The following is an 11633-nucleotide window of genomic DNA, read 5'->3' as shown; positions in this document are numbered from 1 at the left end:
TGGTATTCAGCACCTGGCTTTACTCGGGATTTCATTGGCATGAGAAGACCTCGATCGCACTATGAGCGGCTGCTGCTGACTGGTATTTGATGTGCTCTGCTATCCCAAGATGAGTAAGTATTGGATTTTGATCGTAGTCTCTGAGCCGCAAAGTCATAAGGCAGTTACGCACAGTGAGGAAAAACATTTCTCCGGAGGCATCCAAGTTCTTGATTGCCAACCACGGCAGGCCTGTCATCAAACATGCCCCAAACACCAGCGGCCTTATCAGGGCGAGCCATATCATGTTATCCCGCTCAGCCTCTATCGTCACCTCGGAGGGAACCTCTAACGGGAGGTATTCTTCAAGGTCCACCAACTCCAGAAGTCACACTGCGAGCCGCTCCCGTCCACGGACAGGAGCAACCTCGACAGGGTATGTTGACAATGAGATCTTGTGTGCTATCAGCGAATCTCGGGGCATCTCTCCTACTGTTGGTCTTTCTTTTGTCAATCTCTCCACCTCCGAAGCCGTTCTTTGTCAATTCACAGACACCCAGACATACGCTCGAACGTGCCACAAGCTCAAGGTCTTCGCACCTTCCGAGATTCTGTACATGTCTACTGCTGCTGACTCGAAACTTATTTCCATCGTGGCTGAGAACCTTGAAGTTGAGAGGTCCGAGATCCTCATGACAAATATTGATCGAAAATATTGGTCGGAGAGCAGTGGTCATGACTATGTGCAACATCTTGCATTCCCTGATGATCTGGAGTCACTAAAGCTCTCCATTTCAGGGAGTTATTTCGCTATATGCTGCTTCTCAGCAGTATGTGATAGAAGACTCTCCTTCTTAGAGTTACTAATACTGGTAGGTAATGAAATATAGGGAGCTCGGTCTCAGTACAACGTTTGCTCCTCAGACTCTTCGGATCAGATTCGAGTCCTCGGAAGGATCCATGATGATCGATCCTTCTACCCTCGCATCACTTGAGCTACTGCAGAACCTCCACAACAACAAATCTCGTGACAGTTTGTACGGATTAATGAACGAAACTCTGACCCCCATGGGTGCCCGCTTTCTGAAAAGCAATATCCTCCAGCCTTCGACCGATGTCGAAAAGATCAGGAAGAGGTATGAAGCTCTTACCGAACTTACTGTCAAGGAAGACCTGTTCTTCTCGGTTCGCTCAGGTATTTGACTTTGCTCTAAGGAAAGGATTCGTTGACCAGGAGCAGCACTAAAATCTTTTGTCGATGCTGATCGTGTGCTTGCCGCTGTCTGTGTCAATCGAGTGGTGCAGCGGAATCTTGCTAACGGAAATAGCTTGTGATTATTCCAACTCGACTTGACTTTCAATACATGGAACAATCAGTCAATAATGTGCTCATGCTCAAGACCTTTGTTGATTCGATCAAACCAGTCTGGCAAGCGTTGACTGGCACGCAAAGTGAAGAGTTGAAATTGATACAGCAGGCAAGTGCTCCAAGACCCGAGCTTCTTAATACTGCTAATGATGGACAAGCTATGCGGCAGAGAAAATTATGTCGAGATTGAAAACCTGATCAAGTATTGCCTCAATGACGATGTTGGTTACTCTTCGAAGCCCACAGAGCTTCGCAACCAAAGAGTTTATGCTATTCGAGTACGAACATGTCTCTTATCTAGACACTCAATATCTAATATGAACAGACCGGCGTCAATGGCTTCCTTGATGTTGCAAGGCAGACTTATACCGAGATTGGCAAGGACATCTTCGACCTGGTCAGCCAGATGAATGGTGAGCACCATGAATCTGTCGGGATGAAGATGGGACAGGCTAAGCTAATCTCTCATAGAGGAAATCGAGGTCAACCTCGAATTGAAATTCGACAACTCTCGCCAATACTACATCCGCATCAACGTGAGTGAACTTCAGGAGCGCCGTCTCCCAGAGATCTTCATCAACACCTTCAAACGCGGCAAATTCATCGAATGCCAGACCCTAGACCTGATCAAAATGAATCAGAAGATCAAAGATGCTCACAACGAAGCCATCAGCATGAGCGATCACAGCATTCAGCAACTGATCGGCACTGTGCGAACCAAGATCCAGCCTCTGTTCAAGATCAGTGAAGGAATCGCCATGCTCGACATGCTTGCAAGCTTCGCCCAGCTCGTCACGACGAACGATTACGTCAAGCCTGAACTTACAAATGACAGAGACGCCATTCTCGCCGTCAAAGCTGGCCGGCATCCGATCGGCGAGAAGATCTTACGCAGCGGTGGTGGCGGCAGTGGTGGGCATCAAGCGGCCTCCGCAGCCGACCGCTTCGTGCCGAACGACGTCTTTGCGACAGTACAGACCCGCTTCCAGATCATCACGGGTTGCAACATGAGTGGCAAGAGCACTTACATCCGGAGCATAGCACTGACGACAGTGATGGCGCAAACCGGATGTTTTGTGCCAGCCACGTACGCCTCACTACCAATCGTGCACAATCTCTTCGCCCGCGTTGCCACAGATGACAGCACCGAGGCGACCGTATCGAGTTTCTCGGCCGAAATGCGCGAAATAGCATACATCTTGCGAAATCTAAATTCGACGACAGCGACGACCGGCGATGACAGGACCAACACATCAGCCGCCAGCGCCCTTAATCGCAATCGAAGCCACAGTACCCATCACGCCACCTACAGCAACAACCATAGCCTCGTACTCGTCGACGAACTCGGGCGTGGAACCTCGACGATAGATGGCCTCGCCATCGCAATCGCGATAGCAGAATCTCTCATCGAATCGCGCGCCTTCGTCTGGTTCGTCACGCACTTCCGCGAGCTACCACGCATCCTGGCCGAGCGCGCCGGCGTCGTCAACTTGCACCTCACCGTCGACATCAGCACTGGAACTGATGATTTCGAAGAAGACTCAAGCACCAATGGCCACAAACCGACCCCGAGCCCTTCCGATCCCTTGAAGATGAAAATGCGCTACCGCATTGCGGACGGGTACGAGACGACGCGGTTCTACGGCCTTGCGGTGGCTCGCGTCGCTGCACTCCCGGAGCCGGTCATCAGTCTCGCGACGAAAGTGAGTCAGCGACTGCACGAGCGGAACGAGGCAAAGAAACGCAATCCGCGAGCGACGGCTGTGCTCCGCCGTAGAAAATTGGTTTTGAGTTTGCGCGAGCAGTTGGAGCAGGCGAGGATGAGAACCAGAACGGAGGCGATGGACCCCGGGGAGCTGAGAGCTTGGTTGGCGAGATTACAGGGCGAGTTTATGTTGAGGATGAGGGCTATCAATTTGGAGGCCGAGCAAGCGGCAAGCGGTGCGGACGTGTACGCAGATGGAGATGGGGCAGATGATGGCAGGGCGTCCGAGGTTACAGCTGGAGACGCTGATGCGGGAGTCGAGTCTGAACGATGTACTCTTAGTGGTGCTGATTTTGACGAGTTTGACAAGATGTGTCAAACCAGCAGTGATAGCGTGTTGTGAGCATGCTATTTACCTTGGGACACGATGTGCGGCAACAATGTCGAGAGCAAAGATGTAACGGAGGCCCGAAGAAAAACCTCAGATACAGATCATGTCTTATAACCATAATCTCATTGTATCACGTCTTCTCGTACCTGTTCCGTCCCAGCGTGGGTCTATATCTAAGCAGTCCAAATGACCAATCTGCCATCAACACCACTAGTGCTGAATCGTCTGACACCACCCGCACTTCCTTCAAACACACGAATGGTGTTGATCGTGTTCTGATGCGTGGTAGTCAACTGGGTATCATCTTTCGTCTTTCCCTTGAGATCCATCTGCCTGAACATGTTGAGAGCAGATTCCTCGCGCTGCTGGCCCGGTCGGGCTTTCGCTTCGACAGATCCTGTGATTTCCCACCCTTGCTCGCCACCACGGAATCTGAATGCTTCACAGTCATATCCTGCCGCGATGATTTCACTCTCGCCGTTCCAGATCAGGCTTGTGAACGGGAGAGTTTGTGCGCTAATGTTGATGATGGCTCGTGGTGGCTGTTCCGGACCACTCGGGTAAACCACCGTGATGCTGCTGTCGTGTGCTGCGAACGCTAGGGCGTCACCACTAGGTGAGAATGAGACTGCGTGAACCCATCCGGCAGACTCGTTGAGATATTCTCCACAGACAGTGTTGAATGGCAACCGTTCACCCCAGACACTGGCCTCGGGTCGAGCGTCGATACCCTTTACAAAGCCGGAGAACACTCGAGCGTGAGAATCGGTAGATCCTGCAGCCAGAAGAACCGAGTTTGGATGCCATGCCAGTGTGGTAATTGTACTGCGAATGGGCTTCTTCAAGTGCTTGGATACCCACCAGTCATTCTCTTCCTCAAAGTAACAGACTGCAATGAGACGTGCCCCGGATCCAACCGCAAATTTCTTCTCGGAGGGAGACCAGCGGACAAAAGTGGCGGCGCGGTTGATGCGCAAAAGGACGAGAGTAGGCTTCCATCCTTGTGGAGAAGGCTCCCAAACATAGGCATTTCGATCTACAAGGCAAATGTCAGCTGTGGGGGCCTCTGAGTGTTCACACGATCGGTCGCACCTTGGGAACATGTGACAATCATGCCACTGTTGGGAGCGATATCCACACCAGTCACAGTCTTATCGTGGCCCTTGAGTTCATCCTGGAGCGCGAATTTAGAGCCTGACTTCTGGTAGAGTTCGACATTATTGTCCCTAGCAACCGCAAGAGTTTGGCGGTCGGCGGAGAAAGAATGGTCTGCGATAGGGTTGTGGAAAAGATGGTGCACTTCAGGGCCAGACATGATGCAAGTAGGTTGTGATAGGAGTAGCTCTCTACTATCACCAGTGATTATCGTAGGCAAGGCAGGGAACGGGAACGGGAATCAGTTGTCAGGTCCAAGAGGGTCAAAGTGGGATGGAATTGAGGATGACGTGGGCGGCTAATCTTCGGTCGGTGAATCGAGAGCCTTGTCTTGGCAAGGCTGTGCAGATCAGGGACATCGCGTGGTCGCTGTGGTGGCCACCTAGCCATTATCCAAATCTAAAGAACTATCAATACGCCTAAGAGAGCTCTTCACTTTGAGTTTGTATCTATTTCGTGGTTTTACGAAAATCTAGGCAACATTAGCAGTGGCTGGGTACTAGATAGATATGTGATTGCCTGTCGTGAGAATCCGCCAGAGGCTAAAGTCCTCTATGATGCTCTAAAATCCCAAGTCTATGTAGAGTGCTCTAACTTAGTTTTCTGTTTCTCTTCATGTACTGGAACTCTCTAGCGACCGCTGTGAACATTTAGAGGCAGCCCTCTTGCACTCGATTCAAGAACTAGTGCATGACATCTATGATCGCAACCTGGGCATCAACGGCCTCTGCTTCCCTGATCTGGCAGCACCATGCCACGCACCAACAACGAAGTACTCAGGCGAAACACTACTGTGCCGAAAATGTCTTCAGGAGCTTGACGACTACTTGTACTGGCCTTGTGCTTCTTCATGGGGATGATGGTGGTCATCTACGCCAGAAACTGCCTCCTATTGGCCATCTTTGTCACGCTCTGTCTCCTATTGGTTGCCTTCTTTGGGATCTTCTACCTTGTGGTCATGACAATGAGGCATCAATGGTACTCGGGAGTTCGGCTATTTCGAAGTCAATTCAAGTTGCGGCCAGGCCGATCACAACTTACACGCTATACAAATGAGAAACTCTTGGCTCTTGCCGCTGAGCTAGCCGACGAGTTGGCTGAAAAATCTAGGTAGTCTGTGGTAGTACTTAGGTACTGGTAAAGTGAGAGTTTGGGAGGAATATGGAATCTCACCCACCCTATATCAGAATTACTAACGCACCATGTCTTACGTCCAGAAATTATAGATAAATGGATTTCACAATCGATGCAGGTCTATTCCCAACACTACTTCTACTGGTCGTCCCAAAAGCCAGCCACGTCGGGTTGATCACCCATTGGAAAGATCTCAAACGCTGTCTCAAATGGCATAGCAAGGTCTCCCATTTCAAGTATTGACGGAAAGTCCCCAACCATTGAAAAATCTTGTGCAAAGGTCTATATCCTGTACGTTAGGCTAGTGGCTTTCATTCGAAAGGATACGTACCATATTCTCCAAATTCGTACTGCCCGACTGAGTCTCTACGTTACTTTGTTGTGAAATTGATCGAAGTATACTACGGCAGATCAGATCAGCGTTGTACTTGACGTGGTGCGCTTTAATTTCCTACCCAGGTATCTCTGCGGGATCTCCAAGTGCGATATCCTTGAGCAGTAGTCGCATGCGGCAGAGATACGCGGGATCGTGCCCGGCTGGCTCTCTGGTTGTGTCCAGGAACTCATCGGAGAGTTTCTCGAATAATTGGTGAAATGGTGCAGCCACGGTATACGTCCGAGTGTAGACTGCCAAGGTACTTGAACACGCTATGATAGCTCGTAGGCTTCGTCGTGACGATAGTATGCTAGGTACGACTGCGAGACATTGGAGCAATGTGATACCGCAAAGAAAAGTCTGATACAGGCCAACAAGTGAGTGGTGGGTCTGCGGGCTGAGGTTCAACGCCTTGGCATTCTGAGAAAGCAGGTTAGATTAGAAGTTTCGCTATTACTCGGCGACCATACTTCACAGGCTTCTGCCGAGGACTCTGCACATCGAAAAAGAAGATCTTGCTCGACCGTCGACTGCGTCAATGCAGGGCGCATGGCAAGAAGCACTCCCTGCAGATACATTGCTTGTACGTGTTCATAAGTTTGCTGAGGATATCCCGGAGGATAAATTCGTGGCACTTTAGACCTCCAATGGTCAAGTGCAGCAACAAGGTTCATCACATCAGCATGGCTTGCTGGAGAAGAATGAGGTCCATAAAGAGTGGTCCTAAAAGATTGTAAGTATCATTTCGGCAAAGGGTGCACGCCATACATTATTCTGGCTTTTAGCCTGTATAGCCGAAGATGGTACAGTGCACAAGTCATCTGTGAATTACTCAAGTCAGCAGGACTCTTAACGTCGTCGAGGAGACCGCCTCACTGTCGTCACACTATCTTCGTCACCCATAAGTCGTCCTGCGTCTTGTTGGGACTGCAGTACTCGGATGTAATCATGATCATTGCACGTAACGTCGACATTCACGGGCAGCTACAACGAAGTCAGTGGGAATTATGAAGATGTTGAGTTACGTGTCAATTACCTCCACGTCAATGTCCATATCGTGGATTCCAAATGGTCGTTATGTCATAGTCGATGATAGACTGATACCGAGTCAGCAGTGCGAGGCCATCCAAAAAGGCTCCACTGACCAATCGAAGCAATAGATACACCAGAAAAAGCGCTTTCGAAGTTCCACGGTGTAGGGATCCAGGCCACTAATCATCTTGGTTGTTTTCCGGTGACATTCCAACTCGATACACAGGCGCATCGTAATCCCTATAATATGCCTACATCGATGAGATTCCGCTCTACAAGATCAAGAGAGCGTGCGTACCACACTGATGGGCCACCCTGCACACATTGCACCTCAGTGCCAAGGATTTCAGAGATTTGGATACGGACTTACCGTGACTCGAAATTGATATTGGGTTAAGGTCAGTAATGCCTGAACAGTGGTCAAATCCTGGCCAGTAAGAACAGGATTGAGATATTGAAGAGCACGAGCACAGTATGCCTGTCAAATACTTAGCATTTCCCAATTTGGTTGAAGGCCCGCAAACCTTTGCTGGATGTTCGGGATTCGAGATGAATACTGCGCCGATAGCATATATCATCCAAATAAAATATGCTCCTAAGGTTTGAGATTTGTTAGTGAGAATTGGAGAGATATTAGTGTTGAAGTGCAGAAAGGTCAACCTGTTTGTAGTTCAATTGAATCATCTTTGGAAGCATAACAGATAAGCTCCCTCTGTCGATGCCATGCACGAACCCTAATCCAGTCCACTATGCAATAGCGTGCTTGCGTGTACACATATACTGTTTCGACCATTCTATCGGCGATGCCTTGTGATGGGAGATCAGGCAAACTTCGAATGTCAATCTCAGGAGCAGACGGTCCACCTTGTAGAACGTTGAACTTTGTAATACTGCCAGAGGGTTCTTGTGACAATGTGTTGTTTTGAAGACTTCTGCATCGAGATGAGAATTGTCGTCGTAAAGCGACTCGGGACAATAAATGCCAACTCACGTTTCGACCAGCTGTATTCAATGATCAGCACACATCAAAATACAGTTGTCGTTTCGCACCTCTGTGAATGAATATCTCCCATTTTGTCCGCGAATAGTTTCTGAGGCAACAGAGGAACCTCCATCACTTCGTGCTGAGTTTCGTAGCCTCCTTGCTCCCAGTCGCAAGCCAGCTATCCCGAAATGAGCGAAGTCGGTACAATATGATGACGTGGTTACTGTGGATGAATTGCCACAAAGCAGCTCCTACCTGGCGAATCCTCGCTCACGAGAGGCGATCTAGGATTGATAATGCGAAGTTCGGCTTCTAAAGAAGCAACTCGGGCTTCCAACGTGCTGATGTATCTGTTGCCATCAGTGATGTGACTAAATTATTCACGCGATAACGTTACTCTGCACCTCTCGCTATTCCGTCGGGAGCTTGGTCGTATATGCAATCTGGATGTCATGTCAAGCGATTGGATCCAATCTTCCAGGGAGCCACAAACCAGACTTCGCTCTGGTGCACGCTGCGCATTTGCTGTTTTTTTTAAGCAGATGTTCGTCAAAACAATCGTTGCATTGTTTACTTTTTGCTATGTCCAATATGATGACATTTGAGCTTTTTCAGACGACAACGTTGGCCTGTCTCAACCATCAGTAGTATTCTGGTGTTGCAAGGCTCGGTGAACAGGCTTACAGGCATGAGTACTCCGGCGATTGGACCCCCCAATCTCGGGACGTTGCTTGTGCCCATCACTTTGCTCGGTCGAAGGCCGTGTGTTGGTTGAGAGAACACTCTCCATCGGAATGCTGAACTACGAGTTGCAGCATCGTAGATAGGAACATGAGAGGGAGTTGGAGCTGGATTGAGGTAGATAAGCTTAAAATAAGCCGAGATGACGAAAGTGGGGAAGGCAAGAGCTTCCAGAAGACTTGCCTCTAGGCTTGGCCGGCTAAGCACGGTTTCTACAGCTTTGCCAGTAATGAACAAGTAGTAACAACGCTCGTGCCTTCGAAATCATTGCGCGAATACATTACGCAATCTTATACCTATGGATGCTTCAGTGTTGCGGAATAGATTTCGGCGATAGATAGTCAGCCCCATACGTCGCAACAATCTCATAGCTTATGTGAAAATAGAGCCCCTTCGGCCCTACTTTAATCCCATTTGTAATGTCTTACTGAACTCTTGAGCATTCCCTTCGTCTTTGACTCTCATCTCATGGATCTCGAAAATGATATCTAAGAACACCATCCCAGAATGCAGGAACCTATCTAAAGACGATGTCTCCATTAATTGTGGCAGTCTGTTCGACTTGACCTACAAATGGCTTTGGATGCCTGTATGCTTAGTCGTCTCGAAGTAAAAGTCACGATCTAGAGTTATTCGTTAGTGAGACTCAATTCGGAGACAACGATCGTCTGAATTGTTTGGATCCGCACCTGCTGCCATTTTGACTCTAGACAGCTCCCGAGGTCCAGTCTCTCCTTGTTCTAGTCCATTGCAAATTTCACCCTCTCTCGTCACGCGCCACTTCCATAAGGTAGTGAATTGGTCGGGGACTCGCTCGAGCTGATTCTTGACGTGCTAAGCGGAAGCGTTAGACAGAGACGATATCATAATGCAAGTTGGGCAGACTTACTCTACCCAAAATGGGTAGAAATTTGAAACCATGCCCACTATGTTGTTATCTTAGTCGGTCGTAGATTTTAGCTTTGCAAGATACTTACGAGCCTCCAGTGCAGATAAATAATGAATCACAGTACCCTGGCACATAGTCGATGACGAACTAGTGCATATTAGTTTCAATATATGGCTCAGTAATATGACCGAATGATTCTTACGTTGTTGTCGATGCTGTCGGTGTACCAGCATAGCTATATGTAGTGTCAGAGATTTCGTGGTTCGGCTTGACAACTTGTTATTCTCGACATACCCGACTATCAGTGAAGCCGATCTCAGCTAACTCGGGGAAAGCTTCACTAATTACCTCCTTCATAAGTTGAAGCCCATAAAGGGGCACCGTGTTGATCGGCTCGGTGCTATATTTCGTACGAGGTGTCGATAGCCGACTGCGGCCAGACGTTACATTAGCTTCATTTACTCATTCGAGCAATATGAATTTGAGGGCAGGGGAGACTTACAGATCTGTCTGAGTGGGATGTTCACGAAAATTAGTGAACTATCGAGCAATCAGCGAATGTACACGAGCAAAAACAGCGATATAGCTCGCACCTTCCGACCACGGAATCCAAACTTCAGTCGCCCTTCTTTCGTAATGGGAAAGCAGCCTCCCTGATAGTAGCTGCAACGACCATAAGAGTTAGTTCTGGAGTGTGCAAGCATGCTTAAAGATCACTCACTCGTCGCCTTCTCCCCTCCGATATGACCAGACTGGAAAATTGTCGGGGTGAAATTTGTCCCATAAATCCTTCCTCTGTTTTGGAACGTCGATGAACATAACAGTTCCTGCTGTCGCCTCAACTGCAGATGATGCTTCCGGGATGATTGACGGGGACCAAGCACCGCCTAGTAATGATGTTAGCGATAGATAGATCGTGATGATGCGTATTTCTTCTCACCAGCAACAATGACCAGATCACCAAGATGCTCTTTATCATCAAAAGTCTTAATGCCTATCACTTGTTTCTTGACACCACTGTCGTTTACGATAAGACTCTTTATCTTTCCTTGCGGCTCACCGAGTGTGAATTTCACACCTGCTTTGAGGCATAAGAATCTAGCATAAGTGCAAGCCTAATTTCTTGATAAGCATGATCTTTGACCGGGGCATTTTTGCTTTACCTTGTCAGCCAACGTTATACCTCCGCCAATATCAAGAAAGCCATTCGTGTTGCCACCAGCAATCTTGTCAACGGCGTGAAGCTTTTCGACCCATTTGTGACTGATATGACCAAGACGTTCTTCATCTTCTACATTTCCCTAGGATGGTTTAGACCAGACCTGTTTTTGAGCATGAATGATGACGCAACCGACCTTTATAAATTGCTGGGCCCTCGACTCTGGTGCTTCCGCCTCCATCATGTCCAAACTATCTTTATGAAAGCCAGACAGATCCGACCCATGTGCCAGGAAGTACTGACCACAGAGATCAATGACCTTGTCGTCAGGCTCCAGACCAGTTGGGAGATCAGAAAGGGAACTGTTTTGGATGGTCTTATTCCATTGCAGCCATATATCACGGGCTTGAATCGCTAGCTCTTGGTACCTGAAGGAGTCAGATAAATCCGTCACGGGTATAAAGTCTACCGCTTACTCTTTCTCTTTTCCATAACATGTTCTGAAGACCTTGTTGATATCTGCAGAAGCACCATCACACCCGTTCAAGGGGTTATAGTTGTTCTTGTCAAACTGGCACCTATCGAAAACAGTGATATTCTTATATCCACTTCTGGCAAGCCATAGGGATGTACTCAGGCCGAACACACCGGCGCCCACAATAAGAATTTCTGATTCCTGAGAGATCATGGTGAGTAAGTAATAGCGAAGCCTGTTAAC

The 11633-nt window shown here is 48.5% G+C and overlaps 3 protein-coding genes across 3 annotated transcripts; 1 reads left to right on the top strand and 2 right to left on the bottom strand.

The window, feature by feature from the left end:
* Positions 1-243: 243 nt before the first annotated feature.
* On the top strand, positions 244-3456 carry LTR84_003441 (uncharacterized protein; the record flags this gene model as incomplete). Its single annotated transcript, XM_064847029.1, has 8 exons — positions 244-415; positions 532-809; positions 856-1174; positions 1220-1260; positions 1308-1457; positions 1507-1626; positions 1674-1761; positions 1820-3456. 8 exons carry the CDS (start codon positions 244-246, stop codon positions 3454-3456), a joined length of 2805 nt encoding a protein of 934 aa, XP_064705382.1.
* A 161-nt stretch (positions 3457-3617) lies between these two features.
* LTR84_003440 (uncharacterized protein) lies at positions 3618-4759 on the bottom strand (the record flags this gene model as incomplete). The annotated part of the gene is made up of 2 exons (XM_064847028.1): positions 3618-4480; positions 4537-4759. 2 exons carry the CDS (start codon positions 4757-4759, stop codon positions 3618-3620), a joined length of 1086 nt encoding a protein of 361 aa, XP_064705381.1.
* Positions 4760-9434: 4675 nt separating this feature from the next.
* On the bottom strand, positions 9435-11603 carry LTR84_003439 (uncharacterized protein; the record flags this gene model as incomplete). The annotated part of the gene is made up of 13 exons (XM_064847027.1): positions 9435-9490; positions 9557-9701; positions 9757-9793; positions 9845-9903; positions 9959-9991; positions 10051-10186; positions 10259-10296; positions 10350-10419; positions 10478-10643; positions 10697-10871; positions 10920-11057; positions 11112-11343; positions 11392-11603. The coding sequence occupies 13 exons, from the start codon at positions 11601-11603 to the stop codon at positions 9435-9437; spliced, it is 1497 nt and encodes a 498-aa protein (XP_064705380.1).
* Between the last annotated feature and the right edge of the window lie 30 nt (positions 11604-11633).

Source organism: Exophiala bonariae (genome assembly GCF_035927105.1).
Source record: "Exophiala bonariae strain CCFEE 5792 chromosome Unknown scaffold_16, whole genome shotgun sequence".
In the NCBI taxonomy this organism is placed as follows: Eukaryota; Fungi; Ascomycota; class Eurotiomycetes; order Chaetothyriales; family Herpotrichiellaceae; genus Exophiala; species Exophiala bonariae.
This window is presented reverse-complemented; position numbering and strand designations above follow the sequence as displayed.